This window comes from Monodelphis domestica, chromosome 4 (genome assembly GCF_027887165.1).
Source record: "Monodelphis domestica isolate mMonDom1 chromosome 4, mMonDom1.pri, whole genome shotgun sequence".
NCBI classification, from domain to species: Eukaryota; Metazoa; Chordata; class Mammalia; order Didelphimorphia; family Didelphidae; genus Monodelphis; species Monodelphis domestica.
Genome location: NC_077230.1, coordinates 154,451,509 through 154,475,853, shown reverse-complemented (window position 1 = coordinate 154,475,853; position 24,345 = coordinate 154,451,509). Strand labels below are relative to the sequence as shown.

Sequence of the window (24,345 nt, the reverse complement as noted above, 5' to 3'; positions counted from 1 at the left end):
CTCTCCTTGTCCTTGTGCTTCTTTGCACTGTGCAGTGGCTTCTTGGTTATCTCTTCTTCTAAAATCAGACACAAATAATAAAGTCCCATAATACTTAACAATCAATGGCAAGTTTCCGTAGTCTAAAGCTTTTGGTTATACATTGGTATTAGGGCTAATAGATACTGTAAACTTATTCTTCAAAATGAAAAATGATTCCGTGTACTCAACTACAAAAAAAAAGTAAGGAAAAAATCAAATATCCTATTGAAAATATAGAGAAAAAACAATTTAAAAATCTGGAATTCATATTGCACATCTCATTTGACAATGGATCAGCCAACCAGAGGCATAAAAGAAGGACTTCTCATTCAAAGGCAAGCTCTATTTCCTCTCTAACTTGGCCATGATCCATGCTGCTAGTGTACATATTTTTTTCACCAGGTAAAAGCTTGTTATAAACAGTAGTACAACTGCTAATACTAATACAAATTCTAAAAAGTACCACAATTCCCAAAATTATTAGGGCCCATTTGATTATAGTAACAAACAAACCAGTTCCCTGTAGCCATGAGAGGTACCACCAGTTACCATCAGGTGTCACATGCGTCACAAACAGGTCCAGTCAGCACCAAAACAAGGAAGTGGAGAGAGAAAAAAATCTACCCTTGTCTCAGTTTATCAAACCTATTCTCTGCCCCCTAATTCTAACACATGATGTCTCTGGAGCCAACTACGTTTTCTAATTTGCAGTGTAGGAAGGCAGTGCAGGGGAAATTGTCCTGCCCTCCTGGTCTCCCAATATTCTTGACTCCATTGCTCCATTTCTCCACTTTTCTGGCTGCTGTTCTATCCTCATGACCTAATTTACTCAATGATTTCCTTCACACAGTCCTGGCTTCTAAGCCCCATCCTAGGTACACATAGTCAAGGGGGGAAAGGAGAAATTTTCTTTTGCACAATAGAGACTAGGGCTATGAGTTAAGTTTGAAAATATGAATGAAAATTTTTTCTTGTTAAAGATAAGTAGCCCAGGGGAGAATTGAACCTATGACTTCTCATTAGTGTCACCCAATTGTTAACTTTTCAAGGCCTTTGAAACTACCCTTCTTGAGGCTTATGATCAGGACTCACTATTTATGAGCTCAGTGTACCATGGAGCTGGGTCTTAAAATACTTCTAATCTTACTTAATGTTTGATGGTTACAATTCAATCTGCCATAGGAAAGACTCTAGAGCACCCAATGAAATTGATATCAGAGGAGTTTCCAAATATTATTTTAACATGCTGTATAAAGGAAACTAAAAAAGTCCATCATTCGGTCCCAAACCAAATATTTTGGAAAAGCTAAAACACAAAAGAAAAGGATTTTCTTAGTTCTTTTACAATTTCCCATGAATTTAAAAAATTTTTTAAATTTTTAAAAAAAATTAAAAAAGGTTCCAATAAAACCCAAATTTCTCAGGGATGTCCAGGAAATCTTTCCTTATCCAGCCCTTTGAGGGCAAATCTACTCTTTTAGTTCTCATATAGCTCTTTGTTTTGCAACTTTCTAATGGATTTACAACTTCTATGTGAAATATAAATGTTGAATTTCAGAAACTTGGCTTATGTGGAAAAAAATCAAGGAAGGTAGATCTAGTTCAATGTCTGAATCTACTACTGAAACTTTTTAATGCTGCTCCTTAATTAGAAATTCCTGCATTTTCTAGCACTCTTTGGATAGTTATTGAAATAAATGATCACTTTTTTTTTCATTCACAGAGGGAATACCACAAAGATTATGAAAAGGCAAAGACTGTCTATACAGCACCTTTGGACATGCTACAAGTCACCCAGGCAAAGAAAACTCAAGCTCTAGTCAGTGATGTTGAGTATAAGAACGTCCCACATAATTACAGCTATCCCCCTGATAGTATCAATGTGGACTTGGCAAAGAAGGCTTATGCCTTACAAAGTGATGTGAGTAATGGAGACTTTTCTTTCTCCCCATTATTTGCTTTTTCTAGGTAAATTAGTGATTACTTGAATTAACTATGGTAGCAAAAAAAAAAATCTCCCATAGTCAAGGGGGTGGAAAATGTAAATGTCAGGGTCAATGAGGACTTCTTTCCAAAGCAAAAAATTAGTCATGACATTCCATGTACAAAGAAGAAAACTCACATTATGTAGAGAATTCCAAGATGACTGGTGCATTCTGTTTTCTCACATGTAATAGATGTGTGCATTAGCCAACTAGTTTCTCCTCCTCACCTAATAAGCATGTAATGGGTGAAATTGTTCTAATTTTATGACTGTAGAAAACTTGGGTTTTCCCTCTTCTATAAAAGAATATTGAAGATACTGACACAGAATATTAATGAATATAGGAATAGTTTCAAGAAGACCTTACAATCAAAATTTAGTTTCTTTGCAGTATCTCTTAGAATTTAATAAATATGATATTCAGTATTTTATTAATTTAAGAAATGAAATATTTAACAATATAAATGTATAATGTGGAAATGTATACATGTGAAAATAGATGATAGACTTTTAAAAAAAAAACCCTTACCTCCAGTTTTGGAATCAATACTGTGTATTGCTTCCAAGGCAGAAGAGTGGTAAGAGCTAGGCAATGAAGGTCAAGTGACTTGCCCAGGGTCTCACAGCTGGGAAGTATCTAAGGCCAGATTTGAACCTAGGACCTCCCATCTCTAGGCCTGATTCTCAATCCACTGAGCTACCCAGCTACCCCCATGATAGACTTTTAAATGGGAGTTTATGAGAAAATAATATGTAAGAAACACAAATTTTGCTTGTCATTTCATTAACATTTAAATATCAACTCAAACTCTTACCCTTTGTTTTCAATAAATTTTAAATAAATTCCCAAATGAAATAATTTTTTAAACATATCACTGGATAATGTGGACATATTCCTGCAAACACTATCACTTTTAAGATCTTAGATGGTGTGCATTTAATATAAATAATTACTATCTTAGGAAGTCAGGTAATTACAACTATTTCTTTATGCCATTGGAGACCTTCAGTTCTAATCTGAACATCAAATCAGTGTTTTTAATTGTAAAATTATCTTGGAGTTCATATAGGCAAAAAACTCTCAGTTCAATATTTAAATGTATTAATCTCCTATATCCCCTATATATACATTACATAAATTGTTTTTCCTATTATAATTTTAGTTCTAATTTCAACTTTAATTTCTTCAAATTAAAAGTTTAAATATTTATTTAGGGAAGAAAACTCTTTACATTTCATGAAAGGCAGCAAAAACATGTTTTTCCCTTTAAATTATTTTTTATCTTTAATATGTCTTATAGATTTAAAAAATTTTTTCTATGCTAACTATAAGAATACATTAACCTTACTAGTTTCATAATTAAAGCATTCTGACAGTTTTTGAAATCTTACAAATTCTCTATATTGGAAAAAAATAGGCAAAGGGGACATGGCATTTAGGAAAAATCAGAAGCCAAAAGGCTACTAAAATCTGGTTCAGGACAGTATTGAAAACTGCTTTAATGTGTGTAAAACTATATAATATAATAATATATCATATTGTCTATGGAAAGAATATTCATTTTTGCTATTTAAATAAAGCTGATACTTCATGATTGGAAATGTAATCTGTGTTTGGGGGTTTCAGGTTGAATACAAAGCTGACTACAATAGCTGGATGAAAGGCTGTGGCTGGGTACCATTTGGATCTTTGGAAATGGAAAAGGCCAAGAGAGCTTCAGATATTCTTAATGAGGTACAGAAATATATGTGTGTTATATGTCCATATAGTACTTGCATAAATTTATATGTAGTACATAGTACATATATTCTGGGTATAAGTAGATACTTTTATGCTATGATACTAAACATCATACCATGCATAGGTTATGATTGCTTTTTAATTTTTTTATACGGAACTCTATAAACACTCCAAAAGCATTCATTTCCATATACAGAGAATGGATAAAAAGTATTGCTCATAAAATTGTGAATCTCCACTTTATAGTTTGCTTTTCAATCTATGACAAATTTAGCAAATAAATTTCAAAGCTGCCCCACTTGTCTGTGTTTCCTCTGGCCTGCCTTTTGTTCTTTTCTGTAAATGTTGGTAACTTTAATGCAATCCTCTATTTCCCTTTCACCCTCACCTCATTAAAAAAGAAAAAGAAACCCTGGAAGCAAATATGCATAGCCATGCTAAACAAAGTCCCATGTTGGCCATGCTTGAAAGCACAAGTCTCATTCTGCATCAGTTGTGTAGTATGCTAAATCATCCATCCTCTAGTATTATTGATCCTTGTATTGATTGGAGTTCAATTACTTTATTTAAAAAACCAAATTTAGGACGGTTATTCTAAATTGTGATGTGCCCTGCCAAATTATAATAACATCTCATTTCTCCAGCATCATTGGAGATGAAGCTGTTCCACAAAAGTAAAAATTTCCAGAAAAAAAAATTATCCTCTTTAAGCACCAAAAGTTTTTTAGAAAAAAAAATTCAGCTGTTTTTTAATGTAAGAAAACCTTTCCAAATTTTACTACCTCCTTTTCAATCTCCTAAAATACAGAATGCTGAATATAATTTAACTTTTTCTTGATAACTTGTAGACATCATTGTGAACACTAGTTATGATGTTGTACAGCAACATAGCGATAATCCCTAAAGTCTGTTGACATTTTTATGCTCTCTTTATACCCACGGTCAATGGACTAGTTCTACTATTCTTTTAATTCTTCCTATTAGTTTTCCTGTCTTCTCCCTTTATATCAGGCTGTCAGTTGACACTTCTCCCTTCAAATAATTAAGCTTCTCAGAACGCATATATCAGTCAACAATCACTTTTATGAAACACCTACTCTGTGCCAGGCACTGTGCTTTATTCATTGAAGTTACAAAGACAAAAATGAAAGAATCCAGAGCCTCAAGGAGCTTTTGTTCATTTGATAGACTTACTCATGGCTCATTACTTTACTTTAAAGTAAATCATGGATTTTGTGACAAATTTTGCTGTCTCAGAAACCTATTTTACTTAGGGATTTGTGACTGTGTTTTGGAAGGTTTAGGATTTAGAGGTCTTACTTTTGGAGAAAAGGGGCCATACATTTAGACAAATGGCAACAATTTCCCCTGCTTCCTCCATCATTTCACATTATGATTCCTCAGAGTTAATATATGCAATCTCTCAGTTAGCAATTTGTCAGGTGCTTTCCATGTGCTGATCAATCTATGAACTAACCCAAGAAATCTTAACGGGAAAACGTCTCTCTTCTATTTCTCCTATTCCTGCTCTAGCCAAGCCCCCAGTTCTTTTTTTAGGTACTCAGTGCCAGCTGCTATCTTAATGAAAGAGAAAACTACATTTCTGAGATGTTGTGAGCCAGTGTCAGATTTTACAAAAATATGACTTCTGAGGAGCTCAAAAACCTTACTGTGTTTTCTAGTAATGCCATGGGAGGCCTTTACATAAATTCTCCTAAAATGAAGAGACCATTTTTATTATTGTCATGAGAAGGAATTAAACATAAAGTTTGATTGCTACCTTTTAAAAATTATATAGCTGATATGCAATGAATGAGGAAATCTCTGGGTTTAACCCAGTCTTCAAACTACAGCCTGAAGGATGTGTATTCATTTTTCAAAGAAACAAGGCTACTGTTGTTTATTTTAGAGCAAGTCCACTTCCTCTTACCCTGAAATAATTTCTTGAAGATTTTGCCCAGAAATGCTATGGGACTTTGGGGATACATAACTTTGTTTTTTCTCTGTATTTATCTATTTATTTTATTTACTTGAACAGAAAAAATACCGTCAGCATCCAGGCACTCTCAAATTTACAGCTATTGAGGATGCTCCCATTACAGTACAGTCTAAAATCAACCAGGCCCAGAGGAGTGATGTAAGTGGCAATTATATCCATGTCCTGATATGTGTCGATAAAATAAGTACCTAGTTTAAATGTTCTTACTCCCTACATCCAGCACTCAATGCAGAGTATCTCTGGTTTGCTAACATTTGTGTTTATCTCTATCAGCAGCTATAAAACCCCTCAAAATGAATAATCTTAGGAAATGCTATGCAATATTCAAGTGTGTTTTGCATGATAATAAAAATAAAATTTTTAAAAGAAAATACTATGCAATGGAATAATCCAGAAGACAATTCAGCCTTCCCATTTCCAGATATGACATGTTACCTATGACAAAGCTAAGAAATGTCTATGAGTGGGAAGAAAAGACTCAGGCTCATCTTTTTGTAAATCCTGAAAAAAATGAAAATGACAGACTGAACAATGTTAGGGAAATACTGCCATGGTCAACCTTATATGTAGGTAGTAGCCGGCTGCCTACATGACATAATTTCCATGATGCTAGGAAGTCCTTCCCACCTAAATATAGCTACAGACTTAGATGATAAAGATAAAGATCTTTGATGGAGGGAGGGGAGACTTCCTAGCACTCTTGACATATGAATATATGCACACCCACTATATTTATGTCTATATATCATATATATATATATATATATATCATGAGCTCAATAATATCTTAGGTTCCTTTATTATTAGCAGGGAGGGAAAATCATTCATTCTACAAATAGAGAAAAAAGTATAAGATACTTTGGAGAGAAGTAATATGTTAACCAGAATTGGCACTAGTATAAATTACTGACATGAGTCACTTTATTAGCATGGATTTTCGATAGGAAAGCCTCTAGGCATCTAAAGAGATGGAGAAGGGATACTAGAGAGAGGGGTAAAGGGCACAAAAGAAAGAGAATCAGTCTTTTAGGATAAAAACTTTACTCATTTTATAGTTTCAATAAGGGTAAGTCCTAAATCTAAGGATGAATCAATCAATTGGTCAATCAATCAAAAAATATTTAGTATCTATTATGTGCCAGACATTGTGCTAGGCTTTGGGAATACAAACACAAGAGTAAAATAAACTCTGTCTTCCATTGCTCCCTTACTGCTCTTCCACCTTAGAACCAATTGGTTCTAAGATAGAAGGGAAAGAAAGAAAGGAAGAAAGAAAGGAAGAAAGAAAGAAAGAAAGAAAGAAAGAAAGAAAGAAAGAAAGAAAGAAAGAAAGAAAGAAAGAAAGAAAGAAAGAAAGAAAGAAAGAAAGAAAGAAAGAAAGAAAGAAAGAAAGAAAGAAAGAAAGAAAGAAAGAAAGAAAGAAAGAAAGAAAGAAAGAAAGAAGGAAGGAAGAGAGGGAAGGAGAGAGGGAGGGATGGAAGGAGGGATGGAGGGAGGGAGGGAGGAAGGAAGGGAGGAAGGAAGGAAGGAAGGAAGGAAGAAAGGAAGGAAGGAAGGAAGGAAGGAAGGAAGGAAGGAAGGAAGGAAGGAAGGAAGGAAGGAAGGAAGGAAGGAAGAAAGAAAGAAAGAAAGAAAGAAAGAAAGAAAGAAAGAAAGAAAGAAAGAAAGAAAGAAAGAAAGAAAGAAAGAAAGAAAGAAAGAAAGAAAGAAAGAAAGAAAGAAAGAAAGAAAGAAAGAAAGAAAGAAAGAAAGGAAGGAAGGAAGGAAGGAAGGAAGGAAGGAAGGAAGGAAGGAAGGAAGGAGAAGAAAAAAAAGAAAGATAATGTGGTAAAAATGCATTAACCAAATTTATTTTTTAATTTTATTTTATTGATTAATTAAGAAAATTTTTCCATGAACACTTAGAATTTAGAAGAAGCAAAATCTATTATGTGCTAGACACTTTGCTCTATTCACTAATTGAAGGGTAGTTTTCTGCAGGTAGGACACTTTCTACAATGTCCAGGAGGCCTGATATTAAGAAAGAATTCTTCAGTTATCTATACCCCTCCCCACTACCACACACACACACTCCCCGAACCCCAACCAATTTCTGCTCAGTTCCTATTTGTCAATGTTCTTTCAGATTGGTTGGGAGGAAATAGCTAACACTTGCTCTAAATTCTAGTATCTCTTACCTTTAATCCCCTTTTGTCTTTCCAATGCTAAACTCTTTACTGAACTAGATTCCCTTCAAGGGGCAGCTAGGTGGCACAGTATGGTACTGGATTGGGAGTTGGGAAAACCCAAATTCTAATCCTGTCCCAGATACTACCTAGCTGTGTGACCCTAGACAATTCACTTGATCTTTCTTGATCTTAGTTTCTTCAACTGTGTTTTTTTTTTTAACCCTTACCTTCCATCTTAGAATCAACACTGTGTATTGTTCCAAGGCAGAAGTGTGGTAAGGGCTAGGCAATGAGGGTCAAGTGACTTGCCCAGGATCACACAGCTAGTGTCTGAGGTCAGATTTGAATACAGGACCTCTTGTCTCTGGACCTGGCTCTCAATCCACTAAATCACCCAGCTGCTCTTCATCAACTGTTAAATAAGATTAAGAGTAACATCTACCTCACAGGCTTATTATCAAGATCAGATGGTATAAAACACTCTGCAAATTCTAAAGTGCTATGTAAATGCTAGCTATTATTCACATAAATAAAACTCTCATTGGGGGGGTTTCCATAAATTCCAATCTATAGGGCAGGAGAGAGAGGTGAGAAAGAGGAGTTTATTTCCTGGGGAACTGAAATCAGAATTTTAGGGGAGCCCCAAACCAGCACAACTTCCCAAAACGCCTCTTAATTTTGAGAGTGGGTGTCATATCCCTATTAGATATCCCTTCAATATTGTGTGGATTAGGGACATGATGCCAACACAATCTGTAAAATCGGCATCATTTTTTTGTGCTTTCACCTTCTTTTCTCAGACTTTAACTTGTAACTTATTTTAATGATTTTTATGGTATTTAAAGATAAAATATGTTGATACTCTGCAATACTATATACATATATTATGCATTTCTGAGTTTCTAAACATTTTCTGTGTCATCTGCTGGCCTTTGAGTGTCATCTTTGTTTTCCACTCACTCAAAACTCATTCAAAATTCCCATTTAATTTCTTCTACTGAACCCAAGATATATTGAAACCTTGATGGGAAAAGTTGCAATGTACAAGGGGTACTTGTATAGTTCTAGATTAGAATAGCCCATCTTTCTCCAAATCCAAGGAGTGGACCTCAGAACCTAATGACTGATGAGTGACAGAGAAGCTGAGATTAATATGGGAATATGTCTGTGTTTCCTATGAGGTATGCCGCCAGCAAATGCTTTCCCAATGATTAATGATATTCCAGGGGCACATCAAAATGGAAGAAGCCCTTCCTGGATTCTTTAGGGGTCCATTAGAGCGTATCTTTTTTTCAAATGGATGTAGAAATAATAAAAAGCCCCTTTACAAAAGGGTCCTTTTGTATGTGATCTGAACTACTTATGAACGTAAATTTGAAATTATTGTCTTCTGACATCAAAATGTTTTCCTTGCTTTGTCTTAATTACAGATTCTCTACAAAGCCAAAGGAGAGGAAATGCTCCACAAATATAACCTGCCAGCTGACCTGCCTCAGTTCATTCAGGCTAAAGTTAATGCCTACAATATTAGTGAAGTAAGTTTATTCCACAGTTTGGGTGCTTATTTTATTTGCCTCTCTCTAATGCAGTGTTGGGTTAATCTGAATGTTACTTTCTTTCAGAATCTATACAAAGCTGACTTGAAAGACTTGAGCAAAAAGGGCTATGACCTCAGAACGGATGCCATCCCTATTAAAGCTGCCAAAGCTGCTAGACAAGCAGCCAGTGATGTAAGTTCAACCATTTCTCATGGTCTCCTAAGAGGTATTGACAGAAAACAAAATTCCATTGATTTGTGTTTCATTCTTATTCATTTAAAATGTTACTTATTTGCAAAATCCTTACCTTCTCTCTTGGAATCAATATTAGGTTATTGGTTCTAAGTCAGAAGAGAAGTAAAGGCTAGTCAGGATTAAGTGACTTGTTCAGGGTCACACAACTAGGAAGTTGAAGTCAGATTGGAACCCAAGATCTCCCATCTCTAGCTCTCTATCTACTGAGCCACCCAGCTGCCCCTTATTCATCTTTTAAGACCCAATTCAAATGCTGCTAACATGCTTATCTCATTAAAAGAAGACAATCATTGGATTCAAAGGACATGGATTCCAATCCTGGATCCTTGAGCAAATCACATTTGGGCCTCAGTTTCCTTTTATGTAAAACTAGGGGATTGAACTAAGTTCTCCACAAGATCCCTCCAGCTCTAAACTCATGATCCTCTTTGAAATCTTCTTTAATTCTGTCCTATTGTTGGCAACTCCCTATCTCAGACCTCATAAAGTACCTTGTTTTTACACTTGCATTATGCATCATAACTATCTTGTGTCTGTGCTTGTGTCTGATCCTAGATTGTAAACTCAATGAGGGTGGAACCTTGTCTTACCTTAACAACCTTCTATAAACAATGATTGTGTAAAGTCCAAAACCAAGATTAATACACACGAGGATATTTTTAATGTTGTTTGAGCTAAGGAAACTCAGAATCTGTCTCTTCAGGAATACCCATTATAAACATTAGCTCCATCACTGTACCTACTTACCTAATGCTGCTTATTAAATATTTTATATATGATTGTTGAATCAATGAAAAATTAATCATAGATTAATAAGTATCCCAAGAAGTCCTCATGTTTATTCTTCCAACTGCAGGTGAAAGTTAGTTGCAAAACATTATCTAAGATAGAAAATTGCTAGATCTTTCTCTTACATATCTTGAGCAAAGGACGTATGAATTTCAATGGTAGTGGAAATATACTAATCAATATACTTAAATTTATTGCTGGGCGCTGGAGATAAAAAGAAAGGCAAATCCAATCCCTGCCTTTGAGGAGCTTACAAACTAATGAATATATTATTTGAATTTCTTTATATCAAATAAACTAATGACTACATGCTCTTTGTTTAATACAAAGACTTCATTAATATAGACACAAATAGCATCTTTGAGAATTGTTTTTAAGAGTAATTATAAAATCCTGTCTTTTTTCCTATTCTTCTATAATTGAGACCCTCAATTTTAAAGACTTACACCTGTTTCAGAAGAACATTTTGAATGAACAATATCAGTTCTTTCCTGAGAGTCCTGTTTTCATCCATCAGCCTATGCAATCTTTCAGTCTGACCTATGTCTTTCACTTTTTATATATAATTATTCTTCTCCTCTCATAAAATCCCCCCCTTACACTTCATTACCTTTGCAAAGTGTTTCAATAAATTGCCTTAAATTGACTTGATTTTTTCACTACTACCCAATAATTAGGTTTCATCTAACAACAATTTAATTTTACCTTTCTATTTCTATTTTACAAAGCATCAAAACAGATTGTATCTAACTTTAAAAAAAAACCTCACTGTATAATTTCTGGGAAACTTAAATTTTCTTATCTTCAAATTACCTAAGGGATGATCTCATTGTTCTACCCCTTCCCCCCACCAAAAAAAATCAATCCTCATAACTAAATTGTAAATTTTTCACCCTTTGATTTCAACAGGTTCAATACAAGAAAGATTATGAGAAAGCCAAAGGGAAAATGGTGGGCTTCCAAAGTCTCCAAGATGACCCCAAACTGGTTCACTATATGAATGTTGCCAAGTTGCAGTCTGATCGGGAGTACAAGAAAGACTACGAAAAGTCCAAAACCAAGTATAATACACCCCATGATATGTTCAATGTTGTTGGAGCTAAGAAAGCTCAGGATCTTGTCAGCAATGTCAATTATAAGCATCAGCTCCATCATTATACTTACCTGCCTGATGCCATGGATCTGGAGTTGTCGAAAAATATGATGCACATTCAGAGTGATGTAAGTTTGTATGCACTTAGTGGAAGATAATGTTCAACTCGGATTTTAGATGTAGATAAAGAGTCTTTTACATTCACTTCCATTTTCACTCTCTTTTTAGAATGCCTACAAAGAAGATTATAATACCTGGATGAAAGGTATTGGCTGGGTCCCTATTGGCTCTCTTGAGGTAGAAAAAGTGAAAAAAGCTGGTGATGCACTGAATGAAAAGAAGTACAGACAACATCCAGATACCCTCAAATTTACCAGTGTGGTGGATTCCCCAGTAATGGTCCAGGCAAAGCAGAATACACAGCAAACCAGTGATGTGAGTATACTGGAAGAGAGAAAGTAAACCAAGTGAAAGGAGAACAGACTGTGTAATTAGCAATTTTTTTAAAACGTGAAGATCTGGTCAGCATTTTTTTATTTTCCAAAGGTTGTTAAAAAATTGAAAAAAAAAACTTGTAACCTTACCAACATTTAATTTTTCTTATGTTTTGCATTATTACTATTATTATTATATTTTACACAATTTTCCCTCTACATAAACTCTTTTTTAACCCTTACATTCCATCTTGAAATAAATATCGTGGTTTTTTTCCAAGGTAAAAGAGTGGTAAGGGCTAGGCAATAGGGGTTTAAGTGACTTGCCCAAGGTCACACAACTAGGAAGTATATGAGGCCAGTTTTGAACTCAGGACTTCCGATCTCTAGATTTGACTCTCAATCCACTGAGCCACCTTGCTGCTCCTTACAAACTATCTTTGAAGCACTTAGTAGATAATCCTGACAAGCAAAAATCTGTAACTCAGTAATACATGCATATGTATAGCATATTACACCCAGATGCCAGCCACTGTGCTCACTGTGTGCTTTATCCTTCAGTTCCTATGTTATTTCTGGCATTTGTTCATTGTAAATCATTACTATTTAGATCTATAATAATTCCGACTTACCTCGCACAGTAGGTATCTCATTCTGGAACATTTGTTTTGCGGTCAAATTTCATCCTATTTTATATGATAGCAGAGAATACACTTTCTGGCTTTCATGGAAAATGATACCTTAATATGTTTGCCTAAATACAATCAATACATGTATTATAGTTGTTAGAAGTGGTATGATGTTAACATCAAATGTATTCATCTCTTAATAGAGTTCATACTATGTTCAGAAAGGCAGTAGTTTCATTGCTTGTAGTGACAGCAGGCTTTTTGCCCAGTGTTAGTGTCTGTTAAGGTGGAGTACAGATATTTTCCTCAGATGGTTTTGATGCTTTGGTTTTTTTGAACATTTACAGATTTTAGTTGACAGCTGACAGCAAAAACTGAGAGTCAAGGAGTTGAGAGTTTATTTTTTTATTTCAGAACATATACTATGAGATTTTAAATAAATTATTTCATTTGAATGACTGTGAAAAGGAAAAGATATTTTATATGGAAGGTCTATGTTCCTCTTTGCTTCTACATAAAGAAAAAAGATAATAATAAAGTATAAAGATATGAGATAATGGAAAGATCACTGGATTTGGAATAAGAGGACATGACTTCCATTTTGGTTCTGTCACTTTCTACCTTGTGATCTTGGGCAAGTAATCTAATCTTTCTGTGCCTCGGTTCTTTCATCTATAAAATGAAGAGGATTAACCCTAATGACCTCTAAGATCTCTTCCAGTTCAAAATCTATGGTCCTATCACCTTATAATACTATGATTTTTTTTATCAACTAATAAAATCATGTGATTTAGGGACTGAAATTATAATTAGGCATGAGGTTTTAATCTAAGTTTTATTTTTATAAGAAAAAAATCCTAAAAACAAAAATTCAACTGGCAAAGGATAAATCCTTCAGATTTTATTGTATTCTGCTACTAATACTAATTTCTCAAACTTTTCAAATACCTTCCAATTTGGCTGTTAGTCATAGGTTTATGTTTTTTTTAATTATCTATGGGTAAAGGCAGTCTTATTTTCCTTAGAGTTTTTCTTTCTGTTTTTCTGCTATTAGAACTGAAAAGGGACTTTTTGCAAATATATATAAATGCCTGAATTTCTCATACTTAAGAAAGTGTAGTTATTAATCTTTTAAAAAATTAATCATATCTTAGAGATTAGACTTTTCATAGTCCAGTGTGAGAGTTTTTCTTTTTTATGACTTGAATTTTGTTTTGTGTTGTTATTCCCATAGATTCTATACAAAGCTAAAGGAGAGGATGTGAAACACAAATACACCATGAGCCCTGACCTTCCTCAGTTTATTCAGGCCAAATGTAACGCTTACAATATCAGCGATGTAAGTAGAATTGCATGTACTATGATGTATACATAAATCAATGAAATCATGAATTTGTTTAAACTAAAACAGTCTTTACAAATCATCTCCCTTTCACTCTTTGCAGGAATCCCTTTAATAATTACCTAAATATTTCCAGAGACAGAAGGCACACTATTTTGCAAGTCAAGTCATTCCATTATTGATAAGTTCTTGCTGTCAGAAAGTTCTTCCTTTTATTGATTGGATTTTGTTTCCTTGTCCTAGTCGACTTTAATCCTTCTTTCTGGAGATTCCCAAAATAAGTTTGTCTCTAATTTATGCAATATATGTCCACATTAATGTTTGAAAGTGGAGATATCTTTAATTCCAAGTCAGTGGTCTTGTTTATGCTGTCAGTTTTTCTAGAAGAAACATTCCCAGGTCCTTGCAGTAATTCCTTGCATGATCTGGATTCTAGACCCTTCTTTACCTAACTCGTTCCCCTTGGAACATGATCTATTCTGTTAATGTTCTTCTTAGAAGGTGGTAGCCCCTTACTGAACACAGAACTTTGAAAGCAATCAGTCTAAACCATAGTAAGCCTCCCTTGATGTGGTCAATATCCTTAATGCTTTTTTAAAATGTGCCATAAACAGGGCAACATAGATAATTAAAACTTCTTTTTTTAAGTAGCTCCATTAGTCTAGAATCAACTTTCTATTGATTAGAACTTGGAATGTTGGAATCACTTTGACAATTCTTTTCTAGGCATGTTATAAACGTGACTGGCATGATTTAATAGCCAAGGGAAACAACGTGCTGGGTGATGCTATTCCAATTGTTGCAGCCAAGGCTTCTAGAAACATTGCTAGTGATGTAAGTATACATTTCAAATGAGGTTTATGTGATGGCATTTTAAAAAGCAATCCAACGTGTGCTTGTTTAAGTGGTATTTTATTGGCAGTGTTATTTCAAATCCATCATCTATTCTAATTTCCTACGAATTGTTAATATTTTGAAAACCTGTCCACTTTTAAACCTTATTTATTATTCCTTTTAGCTGACCCCAGTTGGTAGAGCTGTCATGGAGCTGACAGCAGTTTGCTCTCCTGACTTATACTGCAAATTACCTCTGCTGACAGATTTCCATGACATTTTACTTTTATTTTCAATAAAACAGATTGACTGCCATTACCATACTGGATTCAGATGACTGCCTGCATTATAATTGTGCAGGAGAGATGTAAAGAATGTCAAGTAAAATGGATAGATTTTCATAGCCAAATGGAAAGCAACCCATTTCCCCATGATATTATTGTGTTTCATGTAAATAGATGCTCAAATCATCTGTAACCCAGAAAAGTATACATTTGTTTTTCCATGCAATTTTCCTATCAGTGGGAAAACATTTCTTAGGAACATTATAAATGGCCCAGATCCTTCACTGGCACCATGCTACACCATGATATTCAACCTGCTATTTAGAAAAGAGGAAGAGGGAGGGGATAGATTCCTTTTCTTTTTTATTACCTTCTTACACATAGTGGGAGCATAATACATGTAGCATAAATGAAACCATGTCAATGATAAAATGTAAAAATATTCTACCCAATTGTTAAAGTATGAATGAGCAGGGGGACATTTTTTCTATTTTTGTATATGAGACATACATATTTAGGTTGATTTCTGATTTAAAAGATAAAACATACTTTGTATTTTGTTAAATATAGAGATGGACTGTGACATTTGGACTATTTCATTAAGGGTTCTTTCATTTTTTAAAAAAGGAAGAGATTGTTTCCTAATCTTCCTTCAAGACTAACCAGGTCTAGGGGACGGCTAGGTGGTTCAGTGGATTGAGAGTCAGACCCATAGATGGGAGGTCCTGAGTTCAAATTTCGGCTCAGACACTTCCTAGTTGTGTGATTCTGGGCAAGCCACTTAACCCCTATTTCCTAGCCCTTATCATTCTCCTGTCTTAGAACCAATACACAGTATTGTTCTAAGACTGAAAGTAAGGGTTAAAAAAAAAATAAAGACTAACCAGATCTAACTCTGCTTAGTTTCTGAGATCAAGTAAGATCAGGTACATTCAGGGTGGTATGGCCACTTTGAAGTCTGGAAGAATTAGACTCAAGTCTTGCCTCTGATACATACAGGCTGTATAATCCTAGGCAATTCACCTTATTTCTGTTCTCCAGGCACGTTTTAGAGATTGTGCCAACAAACATTAATAGATGAAGCATTCCCATTTAGAAATTACCTATACCTACCCAGTGGAATCACATGTCGGCTACGGGGGGGTGGGAGGGAGGAAAAGAAAATGATCTTTGTCTTTAATGAATAATGCATGGAAATGATCAAATAAAATACTATAAAATTAAAAAAAGAAAGAAAGAAATTACCTATACCAATGGAATTCTAGGTCTACGCCTTACTGACCCTTCACTTTGATAAACCTTGAATTAGCAGGGGGGGAACACTTTGTAAAACCATGAGTGAACCAGTCTTATAAACTGGCCTCAAATTAATAATTTTATTAAATCGAAAGTAGTAGGGAAAGAAAGATGAAAAATAGGTGAGAGATATAAAAGGTACGTTCCTTATTGCTTCATTTAGCTGGCTATTCTATGGCTGCCATTTTGGTCCCCTAGCCACACTCTCAGTGTAGTCCAGCCTGCATGAAACACAGAACTGAAGGAAGAAAATTCCCTTCATTTATCAAACCTATTCTCTGCCCACTAACTCTCACACATGACTTCTTGGGAGCCAACTTGGGGTGGGAGGTAGTCCAGGGGGCATTGCAGGGAAGATCCCCCTGTTCCAGCCTCACCGTATCATGATTCCATTTGCTACATTTTTCTGGCTGCTGTTCTACCCTCATGACTCAATTCACCCTATGATTTCCCTCACATAGTCCTTGCTTACAGGGCCAACTTCAAACTCAAGAGTCATATAGCTTCCATCAGTGGCAGGGACAAAGGGATGCAGGGACACAGGCAGGGCAACATCCCATTCGGGACCCCAGGAGAGGGGTGTCGGATCTCTTCACACAAAACTGCTAAACCAAAATATACTCACATTTTGTACTAATTCTCCATTTCCCCAAATGTGTTTTACTCTCTTCAGAGAATTTCAGATTTGAATTACTTCAAGGTATAGAGTAAAGAATAAAAACAGGTTCGGGATTTATCTGTAAAACTCTTGAATATTCTAGGATTGATTATAATCATATTTTTGTCTGGTCTGGCATTTCTCATGTTGCCTCTAAAAAGACAGTCACAGGTTGAATTTTTCTCTGCATCTGAATGATACAACCTTACCTTACGTGGTAATGTATCTATTTGATAACTATCACTTGTTTTTGCAGTATAAATACAAAGAAGCATATGAAAAGGCAAAAGGAAAACATGTCGGTTTTAGAAGCCTTCAAGATGATCCCAAGTTAGTTCACTACATGAATGTGGCCAAGCTGCAGTCTGATCGTGAATATAAGAAGAACTATGAGAATACCAAGACTAGCTATCATACGCCTGGGGACATGGTCAGCATCACGGCTGCAAAAATGGCCCAGGATGTTGCCACCAATGTCAACTACAAACAACCAATACACCATTACACTTACCTGCCAGATGCTATGAATCTTGAACTTACAAGGAATATGATGCAGATTCAGAGTGATGTAAGTATGTGTAAGCGTTACAATTCCATGGCATTTATTTTAGTCATTTAATTAGCTATAATTTTTCTTCTGTATTTGACTTCAAACTACGCTAAGAGGTCTTAACACAGTTTGATATTTTATTATCAATGAGCATAACTGAAAAAAAAAACTCCAAAGCTTTTTTTTTCTCTCTTCATAATAGGGGACATTTTTCTCCTTAATAATCATGTAAATCAAATAGTAGATTACATCTCATTAGCTGTAAAAGCTAATTAATTTCTACCCTTCTACAATCACAAAAAGATTATAGTAATCCAAAATTTCCTGTTAAGAAATGAGATAAAGAACTATAAATCTGGAAGTTTTGAATGGCTTTCTTGAAAGTATAATCTCAGTATAATTTTTAAAAACTATTGAAATCTATAGCAGCTATAGCACTGCTGGGTTTGTACCCCAAAGAGATAATAAGGAAAAAGACTTGTACAAGAATATTCATAGCTGCACTCTTTGTGGTGGCCAAAAATTGGAAAACGAGGGGATGCCCGTCAATTGGGGAATGGCTGAACAAATTGTGGTATATGTTGGTGATGGAATACTATTGTGCTCAAAGGAACAATAAAGTGGAGGAATTCCATGGAGACTGGAACAACCTCCAGGAAGTGATGCAGAGAGAGAGGAGCAGACCCAAAAAAACATTGTACACAGAGTCTGATACACTGTGGCACAATCGAAGGTGATGGACTTCTCCATTAGTATCAATGCAATTTCCCTGAACAATCTGCAGGGATCTAAAAAATACTACCACAAGCAGAGGATAAACTGTGGGAGTAAAAACATTGATGAAAAGCAATTGCTTGACTACAGGGTTGGAGGGGATAAGACTGAGGAGAGACTCTAAATGAACACTATAATGCAAATTCCAACAACAGGGAAATGGGTTCGAGTCAAGAACACATGTGATAACCAGTAGAATCGTGCGTCGGCCATGGGAGAGGGAAAGGGGGGGGGGGGGGGAGGAAAAGAAAATGATCTTTGTTTCCAGTGAATAATGTATGGAAATGACCAAATAAAATAATGTTTAAAAATTAAAAAAAAACTATTGAAATCTAGAAAGGTTGTTTAATTTTTTTAGAACTTGAATTCAAGTTCTCATCTGTGTGCACTTCTGAGATGAGTCACTACTTAGCTAAATAGGAAGACAGTCTTGATTGTGATTTGTGCCTGTGCACTAAAGAGCTCTTCCATAAGCAAATGTTGCACAGATTTTTTGTTAATGTAGGAAATTAACTTTACTAAGAACTGTCCTTTGGTCTTGGAAAGTGATGATTCTTCACTTCTAGACCCAGATCAGAATTTTAGTACAGGCCAAAGTTAGTCAAGACATTAACTGACTGTAAATGTTGGGCATCCTGGAGCTTCTTATCATGCCTTTCATCTGGGCAGAATGGTAGATTTTAGAAACATTCCTTCACTATTCTCTGTGATGTTTTCTCACATAAGATTTCTCTTTTGTAGAATGTGTATAAAGACGATTACAACACCTTCTTCAAAGGCATTGGCTGGATCCCTATTGGTTCTCTGGAGGTTGAAAAAGCCAAAAAGGCTGGAGAGGCAATAAGCGAGAGGAAGTATCGACAGCACCCAGACACAGTCAAATTCACAAGTGTGCCAGATTCCATGGGCATGGTTTTGGCTCAGCAAAATACAAAGCAACTGAGTGATGTAAGTAGTTTGCTTTCACAAGTGTGCATGGTACTTGGTGACCAAAATGCTGACTTCTGCTTAAGACCTCAGGTCATGCTGCCGCACCATTCTGCAGTAGGAAATGTTTAGCTTCAGGAGCTCTAAGATAGAGCTTCCAGCTTCTGAGGGAATGTTTATGCCAACAAGGGAAAAAAATGCTATCAAAGCTGAAAAGAAAATATTTTCCTTTTGAAGTGGCTTTGCAGTTTGAGCATGTAGCAGAAGAGCTGAGGGAATTCACACAACATATTGCAGAGTCTACTGAGGGAAAAATAAAAGTTCAAAGAGGACAATTTGCCAAGTCCTGAAAGCTCTGAGCTCTTCTCACCTAAATATCTAATAGACAAAAATATTATTGTCACCCTTGACTGTCTCAAGTCAAATACTTTTTTACTATGGAGTGAAATGATTCTCCCAGGACTCAGTGTACCTTGAGGGATCTTAGTGCTGTTTTCCATATATAACTATATTATAATACCTTAAGGATCTGGGGAAAGGACACTTTATTGAACAAAATGGTTTCCTTCTTTTTCTTTAAAGTTTAGATGTCCCCATCTCACCCAGGGTAATAATGTAGCCCAATCCCAGTCCCATAACCCTGGAAACATTGACTTGATCCATTTCTGACCTGGACCACTTCACCCTTTTTAGGCAACCTGATCCCACCTAACCCTCACCCCCTCCCAAACTCTGGAGACTAACCATTTTGGTGCCAGGCTCAGGTAACCCTTAGGGATTGCAGGCCTCCACCACTACACCCAACAATCTTTACAATGAATGATAGTTATTCTCTTTGACTAAAAATTCAGTTCAATTTAGTAAATATGTATTTTTCTAATTTTTAAATTAATTTGCCCATATTTTCTATTGTGGCATTGACTAGACATTTTAACATAATCAAGATACAGGAATAGTTACTTCACTTTTCTCTTCCTCAGGCTTCTCAATTGAAAATGGGGATAATATTATTTATTCTACTTATACTGTGCAGTTGTTATGAGGAAAGTGCTCAGCAATTTTAGTTCTAACTCTTAGTACCATCAAAGCAGAAATGCAGGAGCTCAAAAGAAACATAAGATCTTCAAATTTAAAGACATCTCCATCCCCAATGTCCATTTGAGCTCTTTGTGCCCAACCTGTGTAGAGCCTTCTGGGCTTCTATTGGTCTCATCAGCTGCAGTCCAAAACACTAGTCCCTGACCCGACAGAGTGATGATATTTTAGTCTTCTTAGCACAAAGGACAACAACCAACTGATTATTACTATTGTTATTATTCTCAATAACTCTGGTATTGTCCTCCAGGTTCTTTCTTTAGCCTTTGTTATCTTACTGTTTGCCATTTGTCCATTTGAATATTGATTAACACCTCTATCAGAGAGTAGGGAATAGACATAAAGGGAGGACACCAGATCAGCCAGTTCTGAAGATACCAAATCACTCTTATAAGAATTTCCAAGGAAGTACACACTAAGAAGAATTTAAAATTTTTTTCAATCAGGTTTGGAGTTTGTGAGTTTAATTGCCTTACCTCCTTCTTGGGGCAGTTAGTTGGCAAAGTGGATAGAATGCCAGACCGGGAGTTAGGAAGACTCATCTTCCTGAGTGCAAATCTGGCCTCAGAGACTTACTAGCCATGTGACCCTAGGCAAGTCATTTAGCCCTGTTTGCTTCAGCTTGCTCATCTGTAAAGTGTTCTAGAGAAGAAAATGCAAACCACACCAATATCTTTGCCAAGAAAACTCCATATGAGAAGACTGAAAGACATGGTGGGGAATGCTCTCCACCTCCAGAAAAATAACTTTTTTTTTTAAACCCTTACCTTCTGTCTTGGAATCAATACTGTGTGTTGGTTCCAAGGCAGAAGAGTGGTAAGGGCTAGGCATGGGGGTCAAGTGACTTGCCCAGGGTCATACAGCTGGGAAGTGTCTGATGCCAGATTTGAACCTAGGACCTCCCATCTCTAGGCCTGACTCTCAATCCACTGAGCTACCCAGCTGCCCCCTAGGGGGGAAAAAAAAAACTTTTTGAGTCATCTTTCACATCAGTGGATCTTTGGTTTTATTTTGGGGTTTTGGTTGTGTATGAGTTTGCTCTTACAACAATGACCAATATGGAAGTGTATTTCATATGACAATAAAAATAAAAAAAGAAAGAAAGAAAAGAAAACCTCAAATGGGGACATGAAGACTCAGACATGGCTGAACAAGAAACCCTTTTTCTTTAGTATCACAGATGAGTGGGAACTAAAGAAATACTATCTTTTTTTCTGACTTCACACTGGACAATGTAGTTCCATATCATGCATTTTCAAATGGCTACAAAATAATAGTTTTTGTTTTATTATGTCATTGGACACTTATCCTCAAATAGCCTGAACCTCTCATAGGACTTTGATTTATATGGCTTATATCTATCAAAAGGTGTTGCATTTGAAATGAAAGCATCTTAGTATCATTATGAAAATAATTTTGGCCCCAAGTACTTCTTGAAAGGGTTTCAAAGACTCCCAGGGCTCCCAAGGCCACATTTCAAGAACCACTAGCAGAGGCCATTAGAACCCCAATAGCAGCATGTAAATAATAGCAAGTATTTATTGGGATGTCATGAAGCCAATGGGCCATGAACTATACAAAGTGCTTTATGTTTCCTCTTTTCTTTTCAGTTGAACTACAAGGTGGAAGGAGAGAAAATAAAACACAAATATACTCTGGACCCTGAATTACCTCAATTTATTCAAGCCAAGGTCAATGCTCTCAACATGAGTGATGTGAGTACTTAAAATGCTATTGATTTAATGTTGGCTTAGCTGAGATTTTTTCATGTGATTCTTCTCAACCTAAGTGATGTTAAGTTTACACATTGGGAACTCTTAAGACCAAGTACTGAACCTTTAGGATTTTAAAAGCAAATCTCTAGCATAGAACTATAGGACTAGAGGAAGTGGATCTTTGAGTTTTGTCTTTAGAGATTTACAAAGAAAATTATATCTTTCTTCTACTCCAAGTATTTAATGTACCCTCAAAAGTAGCACTCAGTGGTAGTTAGGAATTATTATTCCTGAAACTTAATCTGGGATAAAATGTAATTTTTCTTTATCTCTTCCTCAAAGGAGCTCACCGTCATATAGTCATTTTTTAAAAGAAGGCTCATCTTAACCTTTAAAAACTGTTTTAAGGGTTGTTTTTATGTTTTGTTTTACATTTAAATTATTACTACCATCACCACCACCCTGACATCTTTTTTCCGGGCTGAAAAAAATCCCTCTTTGAAAACAATATCAAGCCAAGAAGAAAGTGAGTGTAGTTTGAAAATGGTTTGTTAGAAACTTACCTAGAGCAGAGAAGGCATGTCACTTCTCAGTGTTCTGGGGAACTTTTCAAGACTAAAAGTTGCAAAGGCTTTTCCACATCTATAAGTTCACTATACTAATGAAATCTCAGATCTAGCCCCTTTTCCTATCCTTATATTGGCTTTTTAAGTACACCAATTTCCTTCTTATTTAAAAATAAAAGGCATAAAATGCTACTTTAGTTTCCATGACATAATTGAATTCTCTTAATGAAAATGGTCTAGATGTCTGACTTCCCATCTAGACCATTTCCATTACTACTGTGTGATCTGAGGCAAGTCTTGCAAGCTCTTGGGACCAGAGTTCCTTCATCTCTCAAATGATGGGATTGGAGTAGATAACCTCTAAGGTTCCTAACACCTGGAAATCAATGACTCTATAATCCATTGTTTGTAAGAGAATTTTTGTATCCTGTTCATTTCTCAGGTTTGCAGAATATAATCTGTCTTCTGTTTCTTTAAGGCTCATTATAAAGCAGACTGGAAGAAGACACTTGCAAAGGGCTATGACTTAAAGCCAGATGCTATTCCACTACTTGCTGCAAAAGCTGCAAGGAATATTGCTAGTGATGTAAGTATAATCTGAAGGATTTTTCTTCTTTTCTATATCTTTCTATACTATGTAAAGGTCTACTCAACTAAGTTATACTCTTCCACCAAGATAATGGAAATGTCACATAAATATGTTCTCTGACATCTGAGTTTATATTTGATTGCCAATATTTTCTAACAGCATCACTTTTGATTTATAGGTCAATTTAACCAAAGCAAATATTTTGATATTTTCTCAGCTGTGAAATATTTGGAATTCCCATGATCATTATTCCTGTTAACTCTCTATGCACTTTCTAATTTAGATTTCATTGTGGGAAAAATATGAATTTGTGTAATTCTCACAAAGAAATATTTCAGCAGTGGCAAAGACTGTATTATGGCAAGTCAATAAATCAGCCAACAAACATTAATTAAGCACCTGTTATATTGTAGGGGCTATGCCAATCAATTCTTATCCAGAGTAAGGTAAAAGACTGTTATCTATTTTCAAGGAATTCACAGTCTAATCAGGGAAGCAATACAACATGCAAACAACTATGTACAAACAAGAAATACAGAATGAATGGTAAATAATCAACAGATGGAAGACACTATAATAAGTAACATTTGCATAGGACTTACTAGGTGCCAGACACTGTGCTAAGTGCTAGAATTAAAAAGAGTAAGGAAAGGTCTTATGCAGAACATGGGAGTCTCACTTGGGACTTGAAGGAAGCCAGGGGTGCTGAGAGATGGATATTAGGAGGGAGAAAATTCCAAGCATGGGGGAGAACCAGGGAAAATATTTGGAGTTATGAGATGGGGGATCTTGTTAGTGGAACAGCAAGGAGGTGACCAACAATAGATCACAGAGTATGTTGTATATGGGGTCAGGGATACTTGGAAAGGTGCAAGGTGTACCCTGTAAGAAGCCTGGGAAGGTAGGGAGAGCAGGTTATGAAGGGCTTTGAATACCAAATACTGGATTTTATATTTAATTCTGGAGGTGATAGGAAGCCACTGGAGTTTATTGAGAAGAGAATATAGAATCAGCATCTTAGATGTGAGCTATAGGAAAAATCACTTTGATGACTAAATGAAGAA

At 35.6% G+C, this 24,345-nt stretch overlaps 1 protein-coding gene across 40 annotated transcripts in view; it reads left to right on the top strand.

Annotated features, from left to right (window-relative positions):
• The window catches only part of NEB (nebulin), a 232,512-nt gene that overhangs the window by 48,266 nt on the left and 159,901 nt on the right, over window positions 1–24,345 (top strand). For all 40 annotated transcript variants that reach the window (XM_056793863.1, XM_056793864.1, XM_056793853.1 and 37 more), the window contains exons 28-40: window positions 1,745–1,942; window positions 3,633–3,740; window positions 5,785–5,883; window positions 9,344–9,448; window positions 9,536–9,643; window positions 11,405–11,716; window positions 11,817–12,023; window positions 13,886–13,990; window positions 14,720–14,827; window positions 17,322–17,633; window positions 19,131–19,337; window positions 22,022–22,126; window positions 23,171–23,278. In XM_056793863.1, coding sequence (XP_056649841.1) covers window positions 1,745–1,942; window positions 3,633–3,740; window positions 5,785–5,883; window positions 9,344–9,448; window positions 9,536–9,643; window positions 11,405–11,716; window positions 11,817–12,023; window positions 13,886–13,990; window positions 14,720–14,827; window positions 17,322–17,633; window positions 19,131–19,337; window positions 22,022–22,126; window positions 23,171–23,278 — 2,082 coding nt within the window. The remainder of the gene's footprint in view (window positions 1–1,744; window positions 1,943–3,632; window positions 3,741–5,784; window positions 5,884–9,343; window positions 9,449–9,535; window positions 9,644–11,404; window positions 11,717–11,816; window positions 12,024–13,885; window positions 13,991–14,719; window positions 14,828–17,321; window positions 17,634–19,130; window positions 19,338–22,021; window positions 22,127–23,170; window positions 23,279–24,345) is intronic.